The sequence below is a fragment of the Panthera tigris genome, chromosome B3 (assembly GCF_018350195.1).
Source record: "Panthera tigris isolate Pti1 chromosome B3, P.tigris_Pti1_mat1.1, whole genome shotgun sequence".
Lineage (NCBI taxonomy): Eukaryota > Metazoa > Chordata > Mammalia > Carnivora > Felidae > Panthera > Panthera tigris.
Genome location: NC_056665.1, coordinates 41,650,933 through 41,671,848, shown reverse-complemented (window position 1 = coordinate 41,671,848; position 20,916 = coordinate 41,650,933). Strand labels below are relative to the sequence as shown.

The following is a 20,916-nucleotide window of genomic DNA, read 5'->3' as shown; positions in this document are numbered from 1 at the left end:
CCGCCTCCAGCCCCCTTCGCCGCGCCCCGCCTCCAGCCCCCTCCGCCACGCCCCGCCCCCGTCCCGCCTCCAGCCCCCTCCGTCGCGCCCCGCCCCCGTCCCGCCTCCAGCCCCCTCCGCCGCGCCCCGCCCCGTCCCGCCTCCAGTCCCTTTCGCCGCGCCCCGCCTCCAGCCCCCTCCGCCGCACCCCGCCCCCGTCCCGCCTCCAGCCCCCTTCGCCGCGCCCCGCCTCCAGCCCCCTCCGCCGCGCCCCGCCCCCGTCCCGCCTCCAGCCCCCTTCGCCGCGCCCCGCCTCCAGCCCCCTCCGCCGCGCCCCGCCCCCGTCCCGCCTCCAGCCCCCTTCGCCGCGCCCCGCCTCCAGCCCCCTCGGCCGCGCCCCGCCTCCAGCCGCCTCCGTCGCGCCCTGCTCCCGCCCCCGCGCGGCGCTGAGCTCTGTCGGCGCCTGGCGTACTTCGAGTCCCCGCCAGGCCTCCGGGCCGGCTTCCGCGGTCGCCATGACGGCGGCCGTGTTCTTCGGCTGCGCCTTCATTGCCTTCGGGCCTGCGCTGGCTCTCTACATCTTCACCATCGCCACTGAGCCGTTGCGCGTCATCTTCCTCATCATCGGGTGAGGCGGTTGCGCCGGGAAACCCGGGCCCGGGGCTCCCCTCCCCCGCCGGAGATACCGGCGACCCCCGGCGTCCGCACCAAACGGCTCGATCTTGTTGGGCTTGGAGGGGGGAAAGGTTGGGAGGGGTGAGCCGGGACCCCGGTCCCCTAGTACTCCTCGTCCTCCGAGGGTCGGCGGGAAAAGAACAGGAGCCCTGGGACCCCACAGTGGGGGCTCTGGGGAAGGAGCTCACACTGGGTCTCAGAAAACCCTGATGCTAGGCTCCTGAGTTTTTGCCGAGGGTCCATGGGTGTGGGCTTTAGTGAGTCGTGAACCCATTAGAATTGCATGAAAAAATTGTGGGTAAGTTCACATATTCACCTTTTATATTTCTTGAGGGGGGGGGTCTCTAGTTTCCCTCAGATTCTCACAGGCATCTGTAATCCCGAAGGGGTTAAGAGCACATTAGCACTTGGGGTTTAGGTGCTTTTAGAACGTAATGCCCACCCCCTACCCCGGATCAGCCACTTCGGAATGTCTCGGGCGGGGGGGTGGGTTCGGGCTACGGATTTTTTTCCTTAATGCTCCCCAGAAGGACAGCCAAAGGCTGGAAACCTGTGAAAACACCGACGCACCTGTCAGTGCATCTCCTGGCAGGAGCTTGGTAAATACTGAACTCTGGTGGCGAACGTGATCATAATCCCGGTTCTCACCTGTCCTGCAGCCTTCCCGGGGCTCCCCACGTCCCCCTCCTCCCTTGAGTCTCACTTAGTACCAGGAGAAACAGCCTTGGTAGGCCAGTGATTCCCACCTTCTCTGAGCTGTTTCACCTCTCGCAGCTGTAGTGAAAGTGCTGCATCACAGGTGTCATTTTAAACACAATAGAGATTTGGGCAAAAGGTTTGTAAAGCTGGTTATAATCATTTAAAATCCACAGGTATGTTGCAAAAGCGGGACTGGAAAGCTGATTTAGATTTTCAACCATCAGCGGTTTCCAACCTCTGAATTTTATACTAATCACTGTGTTAATAGAGATGTAGACATTTTTCTGGAAAAGGCTCATACTTACACATCAGTGGGCAAAGCCTTAATTAGGAAGAGTAGCAAATAACCAAGTTTCTAGCTAAATGGCCCTTGGCAGGTAGTCTGCAGATGTACTTAGAAATAGCAGAGTCACTGGAAAAAAAAATGACTGTTAGGAAAAATCTCACGTTCCTCTTGGAGGGCATGTTCGTCTCCCTGGGGAAAACGAACCAGTGATGAAGAACAGTTGATCCAAGCATCACTTTATGAGGACTCCCCCCCCCCCCCCCCGCCGCCTTGTTAAGGAGTCAGGAAATCTGTTGCTTCTCAAGTAGGGGTTGTTTGTTTGTTTTTTTCACTTTTAAGTCTTTATTAATCCTGTTCACTTAACCTTTTCCTCCCTCTAATTTTCAGAGCTTTTTTCTGGTTGGTATCTCTGCTGTTTTCGTCCCTTTTTTGGTTCATGGCAAGAACCATTACTGACAACAAAGATGGACCAATACAGAAATATCTGCTGATCTTGGGAGTGTTAGTCTCCGTCCTTGTCCAAGAAATGTTTCGATTTGCATATTATAAACTTTTGAAGTAAGTTAAATGTTTGCTTTACCTTTTTTTGCATTTATACTTGAATTATGATTTAGTAGTTTGAAAATGTTAATATAGTGTGGTGTTTGAGGGTCCGTGTCTTCCTAACAGAGTTGAAAGTCAAGGGATTGTACATTTTCAGTCTGAAAATACTGAATATTTTAACTGAGTATTTTAACTTCCTTCATTCACTCATTCAAAAAATACTTCTTCAGAATTAAATTAGTGCCAGGCACTATCCTGTGCACTGGGAATGATACATCCTGATTAAAAGACAGTTTCTGTCTTCACGGAGGTTATTTTATAGTGGAAAGAGATGACAAATGAATGAACAGGAAGATACATTGTATGTTAGAAGACAATAAGTGTCTTCCAGAAAAATAAGCCAGAGAGTTATTGAAACAACAAGAAAAACTGTTCCAGGTTAGAATTTCTGTGTGCTTCTTTTTGCTGCCACTTAAAATAAATAATTCTTGTGGAGATTATGCCTACCACTGTTTTAAATGCATTAGGGGAAAACTGGGGTTTATTTTGTGATAGTTCATGGCATTTCATATCTATAATAGAAAAATAGATTTAAAAAGAAGCCATTGTCTTGAGTTTCATTTTTTGGTCATAGGCTGTCTGTAGGACCCATGAAGACCTCACATGAAACCACTGATTTGAAACACAGCTTGATCTTGGGACCATGTTTTCTTTCAGGCAGTCATGAGGTTGACTTTGATTATGTAGTAAGAATTAATAAAGTGATGTGTGCTCTTTTTATTTCTGCAAATGAGATGATTAAGGCATTCCACGAATTTCATAGATGAAATCAAGACAGAGCCTCAACAACATCTCTTATAATAGGCTTCTGATAATTTGTTCTTGCCACTATGCCAGGCCTTCTCTGTTTTTTTTTACTTGTTGCTTTTAATAACAGATATTGAAATTTAACACTGAAGCTGTTTTAATTACAAATAACAAACCCAGGAAGCTACTGTTTAAAAGCAAAAGTTCTATCTTAGAACAGGTTTAAAAATGATATTTCCCCTAGTTTCTGGAAATATTAAAGAGCAAAAACAAAATACCGACAATTACTTTTCAGTTTCCACAGGAGTACAGTACCCTTAACAGATGGACCATCTATTCACCTGTGGATGTTTCTGGTATGCAGCAGTTACTTTCATTCAAAAATTTAATTTTAACTTTAGAATATATTAAGGTAGACAAAGTCTCCCTCTTTCTGACCTCTGCCCCACATGGCCAAATGAAATCTTTGTTAACATGGTTGTCATCTTGTCTCTTACAAGGCTACCCATACCTCATTTCTTCACCTGGCCCTCAGAAGACGTAGATATGGCTTCCAAACCTATTCCATCTCTGTTCTTTACGTCACTAGACACCCCCGTTTTTAGTGCCTGGAGTTCACCTGTGCTTAAGACAAGCACAGTACTCTGCTGTGGTCGAAGTGGTACCGAGCAGTGGCCCTTCCCACCCTTGACTGGGCACTGTCCTCTGAACAACTCAGCCTCAGATTGCACTGTTTTTTTCCTGTCAGCAACATCATTGGCTCATGTTAGTTTTACATTTTCCACATGATGATCCTGATTTTGAAGTAGGTTAATTTTGAACGATTTTACAGTGTAGGGATATGGGTTTAATAACCCCTTAGGGCTTTAGGTCTGTAATTCAACTTGCCTGGAGTGGCTAAATCTGCCGTTCTTTACCACCTTCGTTCTTCATGGTGTCTACCTGGAATGCAGCCTTTTATTTTGCACTGTCCTATGTTTCTAAAGGACCGCAGGCTGAACATTACCATTTTTAATAAGGGTAGTGAGGGAGTGGGGCCATATGTGGAAGGAATTACAGGTCAGTCTGATGGCTCTCAGGCCCGCAAGTTCAGTAAAGCCACTTTGGCTTTCTGGGGAAACCATGTTTACTCCTCTGAAAGGGCCTTTGAAAATTAGCAACCAGGTAACACGACAAACCTGTATTCATAGGTTCCTTTAAGGACACCTGAGTGGCTCAGTCGGTTGAATTAGGCTCAGGTTATAATCTCACGGTTCTTGGGTTCCAGTCCCGTGTTGGGCTCTATGCTGACAGCTCAGAGCCCGGGGCCTGCTTCAGATTCTCTGTCTCCTTCTCTCTTTGCCCCTCTCCCACTCACACTCTGTCTCTCAAAAATGAATAAACGTTTAAAAAATAATAGGTGGCTTTATTTGCCATTGCAAAATGCATCTTTGCTGAAACTTTGGATTATTGTACCGTATCTTCCTAGCACATTTTAGACATACTGGCTGTCACGTAGTTATGTGTTAAAACAAGTTTGAGAATTATTATGATACTTTATTCATGACTAACCTATAAATACATTTAAGTTGTTGTCTTATGCTATGCTGTATTTAAATATAGGAACTTTGGTTCAGTCGATATTTTAACTATCTTCACTGTTAAAGTGGGTTCTTAACTTTAAAGTACTGCCTTAATCACATATTTGCTATCCGAATTTGGTGCCAAGATTAAAATGTGAACATTTTGCACTGTTTTTTTTTTTTTTTTTTACATATATGAAATTGAATCAAAATAATTATCATTGTAATCTCATAGTTTTATTTCATGGGTCAGGCTTTAGGAAGAGTACTTCATCTTGAATAATGAATAATAATTTTCACCCTAGCAAAGAGTTGTACCCTGAGAAACTGGCATGTGGCCACAAGTAATAGCTCTTCCTATATTAATTTTTTAAAAAATCCAAATTATGGGCCTGTACATTGCCTACAATATACATTAAAAAAATGTTGGCTTGGGTTAACCTTTTGCAATTTAATCCAATTTTGTCTTACAATGCTGATACCATAAATATTTCCTAATTTTAGAAAATCTTCCATTCATAGAAAAGATACTCTTTACTATAGTTTCTTAAAAGGCATAATCTATTTTTAAAAATTTCTAAAATGGAATGTTTATATGCATATTTTTTGATACTGTTTGTCTCTTACTACACATACACAAAAGAAGACAAAACATGATTTATCAGTAGTTTTTCAAAGTTTGTATTTTAAAAATTGGTCTTTTTCTTTTATGTTCTTGAAAATAGTAATAAATGCAAACAAAGAATTTTCCACTTCAGTGAAACTGTCAAAAACGCTGTCCATCAGGAATATGGAAACGACTTTTTCATTTCCTAATGTTAGCATTGAGAACTGTTAATGCCATTGACCTTTCCTCTCACAAATTTGTAATGTGGAATGAGGAAGTTTATTAAACTTTTGAAATTATATATTTAATATATTTGTGATAGCAGTACTTTGCTATACCAGATAGCAAAAATCTTTTATTCATTATTGAGCAATTTAAACAGATCCTCCAAAATTTAATGATTCTGTTGTATTCTTACGTCCATTTGTTGATAGAGATTATTACTATCATATATGTCTCTAAGCATTTTTTTCTAAGCTTTATTATTTTTTTTAAGTTTATTTATTTATTTTGAGAGAGAGAAAGCACGAGTCAGGGAGGGACGGAAAGGGAGAGAGAGAGAATGAATGCCAGGCAGGCTCCATGCAATCAGCACAGAGCCCAACTCAGGGCTCAAACCCGTGAACTGTTGAGATCATGACCTGAGCTGAAGTCAGATGCTTAACCTACTGAGCCACCCAGGTGCCCCTTTTTCTAAGCTTTAATTAGCCTTTAATAACATTCTTGTGACAGGTTATTTTATTTTATTTAGAAAAATTGAACATTTTAGTTGGTTACTGCTCCAGAGAAAGATGATGACAGGCACTTAATGTCACTGTCCTTGCTACCAAATAATGCTTCTAAATGGAGTACCCTGAAATCGCATATTGTTTGTCTTGAGTCTGGAAAAGCAAAAGGCCTTTTTCATTATGCTTATTGCTATTTTGGTTGAATTCTGCATTGCCTTAATTTACTTTTTAAAAAAAAATTTTTTTTTATGTTTATTTATATTAGAGAGAGAGACAGAGTGTGAGCAGGCAAGGGGCAGAGAGAGAGGGAGACACAGAATCGAAGCAGGCTCCAGGCTCTGAGCTGTCAGCAAAAGAGCCCAACACGGGGCTTGAACTCACAATCCGTGAGATCATGACCTGAGCTGAAGTCAGACGCTTAATCGACTGAGCCACCCAGGCGTCCCCGCATTGCCTTAATTTAAAGAAATCCGTGATATTTATACTTATGTAATGAATAAGCCAGCTGTACTGAATATGTGTACCTTGAAATTTAAATTAATACAATGCCCAGAATATAAGTATGTTTTGGTTAATTTAAATTTTCTGTTTTTAGAGTTAACCCAACTCATTTTGTTTCCGCATTTGCTAAGAAATCAGTCTAAAACGTTCAGTTTCTTTATTGCTTTAACAGATATACTTTATAATAAATATAATGTAAATATCCTTGGAGTCAGGATCATTGTTGCAGAGTTTCTAGCCAACAAATGTTAGTAATAGTGACAGTAGTGGAACAGACCAGCCACGTCTTGCATTCCTACATACATCTGCATGGGAGCAGGGACTCATGGTAAGTTTCTGAATTGTTCACAGCACAGATATGATCACTCTGAAGATCATTTCACATTGAGCAATATTTTAATGTTTCATTTAGGTATTCATTTATCTCCTTTTCTGAGCGCAGCATTTTATTCTCCTCTGATTATTTCTTATCTGAAGCCTGATTGGGATATGAAACAAATATGTTCAATACTTTTATCATCCGAAGACCAGGTTAAGTACTCATATAAGAGTTCAGACCATGGGTATTCTAGGATTTAAGAATAAGAAAGTAGAGCACCTTAGGGACCTAGATCCCTCACTGAGTGGCTCAGTGAGTGGAGTGTCTAACTTTGGCTCAAGGCATTATCTCACGGTTCGTGAGTTCAAACCCCATGTAGGGCTTTGTGCTGACAGCTGGACCCTGCTTCAGATTATCTGTCTTCCTCTCTCTCTGCCCCTCCCCCACTCACACTGTCTCTCAAAAATAAGCATTAAAAAAAAGGGGTAAGGAGATAATAGCAATCACCAGTCACTGGCAAAGGTGGTTTCTTTGAGACACTGCTGAGTCAGTGAGACTTTGGAGGATGAGTATAATTTAGGTCCTATGAAGTGGAAGGTAGAAGGGAGGGTAGCAACATAACTATAACCCAGGCAGGAGATAGTATAAAGTACCACTAAACTGGGATTGAAGATATAGTACTTTTGAAAGAGAAAACAATTCAGAGTGATAGATGCCATAGGATATTGAATTAATTATTTACTGAGCTCAGAAAGTAGTCAGACCCATACTTTTTTTCTTACTAAACCCAATCCTTGATGGCTTGTTTACTTACATTTTTCTTATTTTTTTCTCTTCTACATTAAAGTCAGATAAAAGGCAAAATGTTGGTTGTAAATTTCGATTTATTTAAGTTAATTGAAAATTTTCTGGGTTTCGTTTAAATGGATTTTAGATTTAGAGTATAACCTGATTAGAAACCTCAATAAGCATCTAGGTTTTGAAATATCTTGTGTATTTTCCTGATATGCTATTTTCCTTTTAAAAAATTGTCTGTATGGTTTTATTTTAGAAAAGCCAATGAGGGTTTGAGGAGTATAAACCCAGATGAGACAGCACCCTCTATGCGATTGCTGGCCTATGGTAAGTTGGAACTGCATGTTGTCGTCAAGAGAAAAAACCATGCCTGGCATAAGAGCCATTTTTACTTTCATGTCTTTGTAGATTTTAAATAGTATTTTATCCCTGCCTTGGCCTGTTGGTGTACATTGTGTCTTTTTCTAGCTTTTCAGGACCATTATATAAAGAAAAATAATTATACAGGTGATCTGTGTGTCCATTAAATATTAACTAGATTTGAAACTTGGGTTTCTAATATGTATACACCCTAACAGTTTTTAAGTGATGTTTCTCTTCTCTGGATGGTTACCATGACTTTGGCTATACTAGGAGGACTTTTCATATTAAATAATTAATACCCTTGTATAGTCTTCTTTCAGAATTATGTTTTAAAGACTGGATCTAGGTCCCTAAGTTGAATCACCTTTGTTTGACCCAGGAATTACTTTCTATAATCCAGTCATCCCTCAAGATCAGTTCCAGTTTTGAACCCTCAGAATTTTTTTTTTTCATTTTATTTAGCTTTATTTAATTTTACCTTATTAATTTTTGGAGAGCTGACAATATACATTATGACATAGGTGTGCAAAGATGAATACAGTTATAGACTTTAAGGTGCGAAACATTAACCAAAACAAGAGAAGTATTAACTCCCTTACTCTATGCCTGGCAGACCAAATCTAAACACTGTTTTAAAAATGATATTGATAAAGTAATGACAGCTCAACATTCTGACCTCTTAGTTTTTGACCTTTTCATCTTCAAAGACCTACCTCCAACTTTCCTTAGCCTCCCCCTCCCACGAATGGTAGGAGGCAGAGTTAGGAGGAATCTGTACATAGTTTATCCGTGTTGATTCTCTTGTCCTAAGCTCCCAGTTCCCAACCCTGGCTGCACATTAGTGTTACTGGGGAGGCATTAAAATATATTCATGTTTAAAACCCACTCTGGAATAATTAAATAGAGTTGCCATGAGGAAAGGGAAGAGATCTGTTCAATTTTAAAAGTTGCACAGATGTTTGTAATGTGTGGTCAAGGTTGAAAATTAGTTCTACAGACTGTTAACATAAACCAAAGCCAGAACTTCAGCAGTGTCTTTCTCTGCCTTGCCTATTGCTTCTGTGCCTTTCTAGATCTTTTTCTCTCCTTTTCATTTCTCTGCTACATTCCACTGTTTATTTCCCTTCCTTTTACACCATTCTTGCTCTATTTATCATTTAGCCAAGCACTCATCTTTTCTGAGCCAGCTTTCTCCACAGCTTCTCCAATAGCATGTGTCCTTTTTCTCCTTTAAAAAATAATATTCTCTAATCCTTGGAAATTTTATTTGAAGAGAAATCATAAATAAAAAGGGTCTAACAGTGTGTTTCTTCCTCTTTAGTTTCTGGCTTGGGTTTTGGAATCATGAGTGGAGTATTTTCCTTTGTAAATACCCTTTCTGACTCCTTGGGACCAGGCACAGTGGGCATTCATGGAGACTCTCCTCAGTTCTTCCTAAATTCAGGTATGTGCCTACCAGTTGTGAATGTCAAGTCTTCTGGTCTAAATGATCATCCTTATTGAAGTTACCTGGCTTAGGAATTCAAGTGAATATAAATTTATGTGATACCTTTTAAAGGCAAAATACTGTTAGACATCAGAAGGAAAGGACCTAGGAGGGGCGCCTGGGTGGCTCAGTCAGTTAAGTGTCTGACTTTGGCTTAGATCATGATTTCACAGTTGGTGGGTTCAAGCCCTGCATCGGGCTCTGTGTTGATAGCACAGGAGCCTGGAGCCTGCTTCACATTCTGTGTCTCCCTCTCTCTTTGCCCCTCCTCCACTCACATGTGTGTGTGCTCTCTCTTTCTCTCAAAAATAAACATTAAAAAAAAAGAAAAAGAAGTAAAGGACCTAGGAAAATAAAAATTTGGTTAGGGTATTTAGGATTTTAGGGTGGAATTTAGCATACATAAAATTTATTTTTATTTTTGTGTACTAATAATGTTGCTGTGTAGTTGATATATTGTAAGTGAATTTTTATAGGATATATGCTTTTTGATTTTTATTAGTTTGTATTTATTTTCAGTATAAGCAGTAGTCTTTACTTAGTCATCTTGGCCCCTTTTTGGGATAGGCAGTATAACTGGATTTTGAAATTGGGAGGGAAAATGGTTGTTTAATGTGATGTTTATGCGTCTACAATGTATATTTAAACATACCCGTATCATTTAGAGACTAACAACAAATCTTCCCTTTTCCTTAAGAACTAGAACACTAATAGAACCTTAGAATCCCTTGTTTTTCATTGTTTCTTCCCCACAGGTAACTATTGCCTTGACTTTGTGTTATTAATTCCCTAGGTTAACCGGGTTTGAAAGGTAGGGTTTGTTTTTTTTTTTAACTTATATACGTATTTTGTTCTGAAGGTAAAACATGAAAGTTTTACCTTCATGTATGTATCTGAAAAGAAATTAATAGTTTTCCTGCTTCTGAATATTTAAAAATAAATCATGCGACATTCTTTGAAAAAAGAAATTGAGAGGAAAAAATGATAGTAGAGAAGTTGACCTTTTTTTTTTATTGCTTTTCAAATTTTTATTTAAATTTCAGTTAGTTAACATAAAGTGCAGTATTGGTTCCAGGAGTAGAGTTCAGTGATTCACCACTTACATACAACACCCAGTGCTCATCACAACAAGTGCCCTCCTTAGTACCAGTCACCCATCTAGCTCATCCCTCACCCACCTCCATCCATCAACCCTCAATTTTGTCTCTATCATTAAGAGTCTCTTATGGTTTGTTCCCGTCTCTCTTTTTTCTTTTATTTTTCCCCCTTCCATTTGTTCATCTGTTTTTTTCTTAAATTCCACATATGAGCGAGCTAATTGTCCTTCTCTTTTTTCGCTAAGCATAATACATTCTAGCTCCATCCATATTGTTGCAAATGGCAAGATTTCATTCCTTCCGATGGCTCAGTTATATTCCATTGTATATACATACCACATTTTCTTTATCCATTTATCAGCCGATGAACATTTGGCCTGTTTACACAGTTTGGCTGTTGTTGATAGCGCTGCTATGAACATTGGGGTGCATGTGTGCTTTTGAATCAGAATTTTTTTTTTTATGAAATTTATTGTTAGCTTGGTTTCCATACAACACCCAGTGCTCATCCCAAAAGGTGCCCTCCTCAATGCCCATCACCCACTTTCCCTTCCCTCCCACTCCCCATCAACGCTTAGTTTATTCTCAGTTTTTAAGAGTCTCTTATGGTTTGGTTCTCTCCCTCTCTAACTTTTTTTTTTTTCCTTCCTCTCCCCCATGGTCTTCTGTCAAGTTTCTCAGGATCCACATAAGAGTGAAAACATATGGTATCTTTCTCTGTGTGACTTATTTCACTTAGCATAACACTCTCCATTTCCATCCACATTGCTACAAAAGGCCATATTTCATCCTTTCTCATTGCCAAGTAGTATTCCATTGTGTATATAAACCACAATTTCTTTATCCATTCATCAGTTGATGGACATTTAGGCTCTTTCCATAATTTGGCTGTTGTTGAAGTGCTGCTATAAACATTGGGGTACAAGTTCCCCTATGCATCAGCACTCTTGTATCCCTTGGGTAAATTCCTAGCAGTGCTATTGCTGGGTCATAGGGTAGATCTATTGTTAATTTTTTGAGGAACCTCCACACTGTTTTCCAGAGTGGCTGCAACAGTTTGCATTCCTACCAACGGTGCTGGAAGGTTCGTTCCCCTTTCTCCACATTCTCATCAATATCTGTTGTTTCTTGTATTGTTAATTTTAGCCATTCTCACGAGTGTGAGGTGGTATCTCATCATGGTTTTGATTTGTATTTCCCTGATGGTGAGTAATGTTGAGCATCTTTTCATGTGTCTGTTAGCCATCTGGCTGCCTTCTTTGGAAAAATGTCTATTCATGTCTTCTGCCCATTTCTTAACTGGATTATTTGTTTTTTGAATATTGAATTTGATAAGTTCTTTATAGATTTTGGATACTAACCCTTTATCAGATATGTCATTTGCAAATATCTATCCTTTCCTATTGCGTTGGTTTCCTTTTAGTTTTGATTGTTTCCTTGGCTGTGCAGAAGCTTTTTATCTTGATGAGGTCCCAATAGTTCATTTTTGCTTTTGTTTCCCTTGCCTCGGATGACATGTCTCATAAAAAGTGGGTCAGAGGGGTTGCTGCCTGTGTTCTCCTCTAGGGTTTTGATGGTTTCCTGTCTTACATGTAGGTCTTTTATCCATTTTGAATTTTTGTGTATGGTATAAGAAATTGGTCCAGTTTCATTCTTCATGTTGCTGTCTAGTTTTTGCAACATCATTTGTTGAAGAGACTGTCTTTTCTCCATTGGATATTATTTCCTGCTTTGTTGAAGATTAATTGCCCATATAGTTGTGGTCCATTTCTGGGTTTTCTCTTCTGTTCCACTGATCTGTGTGTGTGTGTTTTTGTGCCAGTGCCATGCTGTCTTGATGACTACAGCTTTGTAGCATAGCTTGAAGTCCAAAATCGTGATGCCTCCAGCTTTGCTTTTCTTTTTCAGGATTACTTTGGCTATTCAGGGTCTTTGTGGTTCCATACAAATTTTAGGATTGTTTGTTCTAGCTCTGTGAAAAATGCTTGTGGTATTTTGATAGGGATTGCATTTAATGTGTAGATTGTTTTGGTGTAGTATAGACATTTTAAAAATGTTTGTTCTTCCGATCCATAAGCATGGAATGTTTTTCCATTTCTTTGTATTCTCTTCAGTTTCTTTCATAAGTGTTCTATAGTTTACAGAGTACAGATACTTTACCTCTTTGGTTAGTTTATTCTTAGTTATCTTATGGTTTTTGGTGCAACTGCAAATGGGATTGTTTCTTTGATATCTTTTTCTGCTGCTTCATTGTTGGTGTATAGAAATGCAACAGATTTCTGTACGTGGATGTTATATCTGCAACTTTGCTGAATTCATTTATTAGTTGTAGCAGTTTTTTGGTAGGATCTTTCAGGATTTCTACAGAGTATCAAGTCATCTGCAAGTTTGGCTTCTTCCTTGCCAATTTGGGTGCCTTTCATTTCTTTTGGCTGAGGCTAAGACTTCCAATACTATGTTAAATAGTGTTGGTGAAAGTGGACATCCCTGTCTTATTCATGACCATAGAGGAAAAACTCTCAGTTTTTCCCCATTGAGGATATTAGCTGTGGGTTTTTTGTATATGATCTTATGATGTTGACATATGTTCCGTATATCCCTACCTTGTTGAGGGTTTTTATCAAGAATGGATGCTATATTTTGTCACATGCTTTTTCTGCATCTGTTGAGAAGATAGATCATATGGTTCTTATCCTTTTATTAATGTGATGTATCACATTGGTTTGCAAATATTGAGCCACGCTTGCAGCCCAGGAATAAATCCCAGTTGATTGTGGTGAATAAATCTTTTAATGTACTACTCGATTTGATTTCGTAGTATCTTGTTGAGATGAGTTGACCTTTTTATTCAAAGATACAGTATAAAAGGACCACCTCATTTCAAATTGCTTTTTCATCCACCAGGTAAAAATTGTCGTCATGCTGCCATGATCATACATTTAGAGTTGATAATGTACATAATATAAAATTTATCTTAAATGTTCAAGAAGAATCTTTTAAAAATAGTTTTAAGAAAATTCCATTGTATTTTTTTCTCCACAAGTTATATCATTAAAATAAGTGTCCCCCATAAACACGTTCTATTAATTAAAAATTATTTAACGTCTTATGGGGTGCCTGGATGGCTCTGTTGGTTAAGTGTTGAATTCTTGGTTTCAGCTCAGGTCATGATCTCATGGTTCGTGGAATGAGCCCCGTATTGGGCTTTGCATTGACAGCACAGAGCCTGTTTGGGATTCTCTCTCTCCTCTTTCTGCCCCTCCCCCCTCAAAATAAATAAAGATTAAAAAAAATATTTAACATCTTATACTAAAGGAATTTCTGTCCTCAAGGATCTTACCCTCTGGCAGAGAAAATGAGACTAAAAAAAAAAAAAAAAAAGGAATAACTGTTTTAATACAATTTAAGGTAGCAGTAGAACCAGATATTGGAAGGTATGCCCAAATTTTAAAAACTGCCACAGGTATGGAGGTTCCTCAAAAAACTAAAAATAGAACTACCCTACAATCCAGCAATCACACTACTAGGTATTTACTCAAAGGATATAAAAATACAGATTGAATGTAGCACATGCACCCCAGTGTTATAGCAGCATTAACAACAATAGCCAAACTATGGAGAGAGCCCACATTCCTTACACAGAGGAATATTACTCAGCCATCAAAAAGAATGAAATCTTGCCATTTGCAGCAATGTGGATGGAGCTAGAATGTATTGTGCTAAGCGAAATAAGTTAGAGAAAGACAAATACCATATATTTCACTCATATGTGGAATTTAATAAACAAAACAGATGAGCATATGGGAAGGAGGAAAAGAGAGGAGAGAGGGAAACAAACCACAAAGGACTCTTAACAATAGAGAACAAACTGAGGGTTGCCTGAGAGGTGGGTGGGAGATGGGCTAGATGGGTGATGGGTACTAAGGAGGGCACTTGTGATGAGCATTCGGTGTTGTATGTAAGTGATGAATCCCTGAATTCTCCTGAAACTATGATTGCACTGTATGTTAACTGAAATTTAAATAAAAACAAATTAAGCTGCTGAGGTAATTTAGTCATCCTGACTGTTTTAGTGATCCCCAAACCCAGTAGACTCTTGTTCTTCATTTTAGTCCAGGCCTTGGTATCTCCTGTCTAGATTACTACCATCAACTCCCAACTGCTTAGTCTTTCCTCAGCACACATTTCATATGAATCTGTCCTATATGCAGGCAGCCACCAAACTGATCTTCTTTATACAAAAATGCATGACTTGCTAAGGTCTCTTCTTTCCAGGGATTAAGTCAGGGCCCATTACATCTGGCTACAAGTTCATGGGTTGGACTTATTTAGAGGCATCTCCAACAAATCTAATTTTCTTCATCGTAAGCATTCCATAATTACAGCATTTCCGGCAGTTTTTTAAAGGAATTATAATGAACATTAGGTTTTTAGAATAAATGTAATGTTAATAGCTAAAGTCTGTTAGAGTCTAGTATAAATGAACAAAACATAATCAGGAGGGAGTATTACTGCTACGCTTTTCTGTATTTTCTGAAATTGGCCTATTATACTGCTACCTAAGCAGTTTGGTTCACGTAGCATTCTCCTAATGGAATTTCTTCTGCCAGCTTCTTTCGCTAGATGGTGCTAATTCCCTTTCATAAGACTAGCTGAAGATGATTCTTTTGGAAGAAAGTGAAAGAAAGATGTGCTAGCAGTTTGGGGATTGTATTTGCAATTTCTATAAATGCAAGAGAAAATGCAATATTCCAAAGAAAATGAAGTATTTTAATGTCTCTGGCTGTTAGGATGGCAGGTTGACCATGCTGTGAATATGACCTATAGAAATAAAGAACAGCTGTCATTTTATTATATGCAAGAGTTTCTTATTTGTTATAGCATCATTATTTGGAACATAAACTCTGAATTATTCATTGAAGACATTTTCATTGCATTTTTTTTCAATATATGAAGTTTATTGTCAAATTGGTTTCCATACAACACCCAGTGCTCATCCCAAAAGGTGCCCTCCTCAATACCCATCACCCACCCTCCCCTCCCTCCCACCCCCCATCAACCCTCAGTTTGTTCTCAGTTTTTAAGAGTCTCTTATGCTTTGGCTCTCTTCCACTCTAACCTCTTTTTTTTTTTTTTTCCTTCCCCTCCCCCATGGGTTTCTGTTAAGTTTCTCAGGATCCACATAAGAGTGAAACCATATGGTATCTGTCTTTCTCTGTATGGCTTGTTTCACTTAGCATAATAACACTCTCCAGTTCCATCCATGTTGCTACAAAGGGCCATATTTCATTCTTTCTCATTGCCATGTAGTACTCCATTGTGTATATAAACCACAGTTTTTTTTATCCATTCATCAGCTGATGGACATTTAGGCCCTTTCCATAATTTGGCTATTGTTGAGAGTGCTGCTATAAACATTGGGGTACAAGTACCCCTATGCATCAGTACTCATGTATCCCTTGGGTAAATTCCTAGCAGTGCTATTGCTGGGTCATAGGGCAGGTCTATTTTTAATTTTTTGGGGAACCTCCACACTGTTTTCCAGATAGACTCCACCACAAGTCTGCTAGAACTGATACATGAATTTAGCAAAGTTGCAGGATACAAAATCAATGTACAGAAATCACTTGCATTCTTATACACTAATAATGAAGCAACAGAAAGACAAATGAAGAAACTGATCCCATTCACAATTGCACCAAGAAGCATAAAATACCTAGGGATAATTCTTTGCATTTTAAAATAATAACCTCAGGGGCGCCTGGGTGGCTTAAGCGTCTGACTTCGGCTCAGGTCATGATCTCATGGTCCGTGAGTTCGAGCCCCACGTCGGGCTCTGTGCTGACAGCTCAGAACCTGGAGCCTGTTTCAGATTCTGTGTCACCCTCTCTCTGACCCTACCCCATTCATGCTCTGTCTCTCTCTGTCTCAAAAATAAATAAACGTTAAAAAAAAAAAAATTAAAAAAAAATAAAATAAAATAATAACCTCAGATTTGTATATATTTTGTGTTTGTTGTATATGTTATTTATAATTGCTATTGTAACCACTTATTTAGGTATAAGCTCATTTTTTTTAAGTTTATTTATTTTTGAAAGAGAATGAGAACATGTGCGAGTGGGAGATGGGCAGAGACAGAGGGAGAGAGAGAATCCCCAACGGGCTCCGCACTGAGCATGGAGCTCAGTCCCACGAACATGAGATCATGACCTGAGCCAAAACCAAGAGTCAGTTTTTTAACTGACTGAGCCACGCAGGCACCCTGCCATGAGCTCATTTTTAATTTGTTAGTTAAATCTGTAAGTTTATATGTTAGTTTAACATATGTCATTACACATGCCTAAGTAGTAATCAGAATAGGGCCTATGGGGTCACTATGTTAGTGTCAGAGATACACTGTATATAATACCTGTCTGTACATAAATTTTTGTGTTACAAGTAGGCATAGTTTATAAATGATATGTATTTCTAAGTTAATTATTTTTATTTATAGTTGTGTAGCAGGCGAGCATTAAATTTTATTAGAGTCATTACCATCTTAGTAATGCTGTATAGAGGCAAAAATATGGAAATTGGAGTCCTAAGTTCAAGTCTTTTTCTGGCTCATTAATTTAGTATTTTGGGCAAGTCCATTCGATCATTTAATCACTCATTCCACACAGGAATATTAAGTATTTTTATCAAACAGAAGTTATACCAAGCTATGAAAATACAGCTTAATTGGTGTCTGTGCCTTCCACTCTTAGTGGGGGATGAAGACAAACAGCTGATTATAGTAAAGTGTGATAAATGTTATGATGAGGAAGAGCCATGAGCACACAAAAGTCAAGCCCTGACCCATGCTCAGTTGACCTTGTGCTTGCCTTTTTAGTACTTTCTGCAGTTGTTATTAAGTGGTCAAGTGTGTAGTTATTTATGTCTTTCTCTCCAGCTGGATGCAAAGCCTTTTAAGCGCAAGAACTGTATCTGTTTTGTTCACACCAGCACCTCGTGGAGTCCTTTATTTCTCAAATATTGATGGAAAAAATGAAAGCTGGGCACAGCTTATGGAGAAAGTGCTATTGGAGTAGAAACTGAAAGATGAATAATAGCTAGGCAGGCAAAAGAAGGAGGTTGTCAGGGAAGAATGTACTAGGTGGAGGGAAGAGGTCTTTTCCCTACTGTCCTGGAGGTAAGAAAGACGTTGTTCATTGGGTAAAGGAAGTACTAGACTTCTGTCTAACCCTCAATTTCCTCATCTTTCTTTTTTTTTTCTTTTATATTTGGCTTTTATTTATTTATTTTAAATATGAAATTTATGGGGCGCCTGGGTGGCTCAGTTGGTTAAGCGTCCGACTTCAGCTCAGGTCACGATCTCACGGTCCGTGAGTTCGAGCCCCGCGTCGGGCTCTGGGCTGATGGCTCAAAGCCTGGAGCCTGTTTCCGGTTCTGTGTCTCCCTCTCTCTCTGCCCCTCCCCCGTTCATGCTCTGTCTCTCTCTGTCTCAAAAATAAATAAACATTTAAAAAAAAATTAAAAAAAAATAAATAAATATGAAATTTATTGTCTAATTGGTTTCCATACAACACCCAGTGCTCATCCCAACAGGTGCCCTCCTAAGTACCCATCACCCGCCCTTCCCCCCTCCCATCCCCCAAACAAAATTTCCTCATATTTCAAGAAGAACAAAAATGATGCCTAGCTCCGAGTTGTACTGAATTAAATGAAATTAATTTAGAGAGTAAATAATTGAATAAACTGTAAAATGGCATAAAGGTAGGAAAGTCGTTCTTATCAGGGTAGAGAATTTGGTTCTTGAAATTAAAAAACAGGATTTGGAGGATAATTTCTCTAGTTTATGTGGAATCTGGGTTTATTACTCTGAATTGTGTCTCATGCTTTAGAAGAAAAATGTCTTTAACTGGTACTCAGTAAGAAGGGCAGCTAATATTTTATTTTTAAAACTTCCCCAAATCATTTCATTTATATTTTCTTGGCAGTGCTCCTATCTAGGTAAGGTCTTAAACATTGTACCCACTCACTAGGAGAAATCAGCACAGGTCAGATCATCATGTTCAGTTCTGAGCATTGTGATTTAACAGGAATACTAAAGAACTAAAATTGGTACAGAAGAACATTGTGAGTATGGTGAAAGACCTAGAAGCTGTGTCCAATGGGGACTGATTGAAGGAAGAGGAATGTTGAGCCTGAAGGAAAATAAAAGTAAGAGGAACACAGGAGATTCGATATTTGTCCCAATTTGTCATTCCCGTTATAGAATTATGCATCCACATCCTTGCATGGCCTGTCGTGGCCAGGATGTACTTCTCTGCGCTTGAGGTTACACGCAGTAATGTGACGTGAGTTGGTTAATTAATGGATGTAAGGTAAGTCAGAGGCCAAAAAAGCACTTTATGGTTGGGCCTGCCTCTTTGGACTCTGGTCATGTGCCATGAGAACGTGTCCCGCATAGACTTGCATGCAGCTGTAGCAGCCTGTAGCAGTGCTGCCCGGCTGAGCCCAACCTTAATCAGCCAGAGCACAGTCAGTGAGACCTTTAGACCAATGAACATGACTCTTATAACCCAGTGAGTTTCCTTTTTTTCCTATAATATTTTAAGTATAATCCTTATAATATGTCAGTTTGTTATATGTTTAGACTTTTATTATTTTTGTTAATGTTTGTTTATTTTTGAGAGAGAGAGAGAGCGTGAACAGGGGAGGAGCAGAGAGAGGTAGACACAAATCTGAAGCAGGCTCCAGGTTCCGAGCTGTCAGCACAGAGCCCGATGTGGGGCTCAAACTCATAAACTGTGAGATCATGACCTGATCTGAAGTCAGACGCTTAACCAACTCAGCCACCCGGATGCCCCAGGTGTTTAGACTTTTAAATGAAAGCTCTTTGTAAGCAATATTATCTCAAATGACTGTCTTACCAATTACAAAGTGGTAGACTAATAGATTAACATCTATTAATGATACAGAGAAAGTTTTAACAATGGAGATTAATCTGCAATTCCTACTCTTTTCTGAATGTATTAGAATCTTAATTTCTTAGAATAAATTATCAGAGCTATCTGCCACTGCTTGTGATGCAGTAATATGTCATCAGTGTTGTCATCACATATATTTTTTCGTTATGTTTTCATTATATCAGTAGCATAATAGTCTTTCCTTCAAGCTGTCCATGTAACAGAGAATGGGAAACTCTACTGTTGGAATGTCCTTGGCTTGTTAGAGACTAGCAGCTTGTGATACGTTATCATGGATGCAGAGCACCGACAACCGTCTTCAGGCACTGTGCAAACAGGCAGCTCAGGAGGCTGCTTCACAGTTTGGCTGAAAAGAACGATGCAGGCTGTGGCTCTAAGACTTGGTGGCTCTTTCAGATATGTTCCAGGCTACTTTCTGAGACACTGATGTCTTTTCTGTCACATGGCTGAGTGGCTGGCCCCTGCTGACCCCTATGCGGCTCAGGTAGTCTACTGGCTTCTGCTGATTTTTCTTCAGGCCATGTTTCTTCTTCTTTGCATGTGAATAAGTCCTTATTTTCTTCATCCACTACTGCCTTTAATTTTTGGTGTTTTTGTGTTTAGTTTCTTTTTCTTCCTAGAGAAATTCCCAGAGAATTTTTTCATAGCAGTGATGAGCAGGATATTACTCTGCAGATGATTTGCACTGGATAAAAGTAACATTTTTGGAATATCATCTGATATAGTATCTTTTTTTCCTTCAGTCCCATAGGGACATATATTTTTTCCACTACCTCACTATTTACAAGTTTGAAAGGGGGGGCTGGAACCCACCCTGTTTCCAGCTTTATTGACCAGTCTGGCCTTTCTCAGTCACCTCAGCGTGATCCTGTGAGCTCCGTTGCTGTGTTGGGAGCATGTTCTGGGAGTCCTGGCATTTGCTGATCTGTTCTGTGCCTACTTCTCGTCACCAAGGATGCTCTTCACTTCTGGGATCAGTGGTGCCAGTTTGCTCCCCTGCCTCTCCATGGTTCTTCTAAAGAGAACTAGAATGTTCACATCAGGGCCGTTGCATTGCATCATTTCTGGGGAAATCTTTCGTATTGTAATATGTTTCACTGGTGTACTCTGAGGTTTTCCTCAGTACTCTGAGTGCTATTACTGGAGCAAGTCTTAGCCAAATTTCCTGGAACCAGACTTTTTGTATTTTATGCATAAATGTTTAGAAATCTTTGTGGTTCTTTTTTAAGGAATTAATCAACCTTGAGGTTTATTTTAAGGGATAGGTCTATTTGATTTTATCAGCTTTTTCATTATTCTGCAGTTCTTCACCAAAGAAGATATATTTTATTTCATCAAAATATCAAAAAATATTTTGATATACAAAGATTTTGATTTACAAAGGTTTACTCAAATATTAACTTTGAATATTGAATATTTTTTTCAACTTTTTAATGTTTTTTATTTTTGAGAGAGAGAGAGTGAGCGAGCGTGAGTGGGCAGGTACAGAGAGGGAGA

General features: G+C 39.3%; 1 protein-coding gene across 6 annotated transcripts in view; it reads left to right on the top strand.

Annotated features, from left to right (window-relative positions):
* The first annotated feature begins 350 nt into the window (after positions 1-350).
* Positions 351-20,916, top strand: part of APH1B (aph-1 homolog B, gamma-secretase subunit) — a 139,619-nt gene continuing 119,053 nt past the window's right edge. For all 6 annotated transcript variants that reach the window (XR_006218586.1, XM_042988698.1, XM_042988701.1 and 3 more), the window contains exons 1-4: positions 351-607; positions 2,027-2,197; positions 7,758-7,828; positions 9,186-9,308. Coding sequence is in view for 5 of the 6 variants with exons in the window: in XM_042988698.1 (XP_042844632.1) it covers positions 495-607; positions 2,027-2,197; positions 7,758-7,828; positions 9,186-9,308 (478 nt within the window). In the remaining variant the exon portion in view is untranslated. The remainder of the gene's footprint in view (positions 608-2,026; positions 2,198-7,757; positions 7,829-9,185; positions 9,309-20,916) is intronic.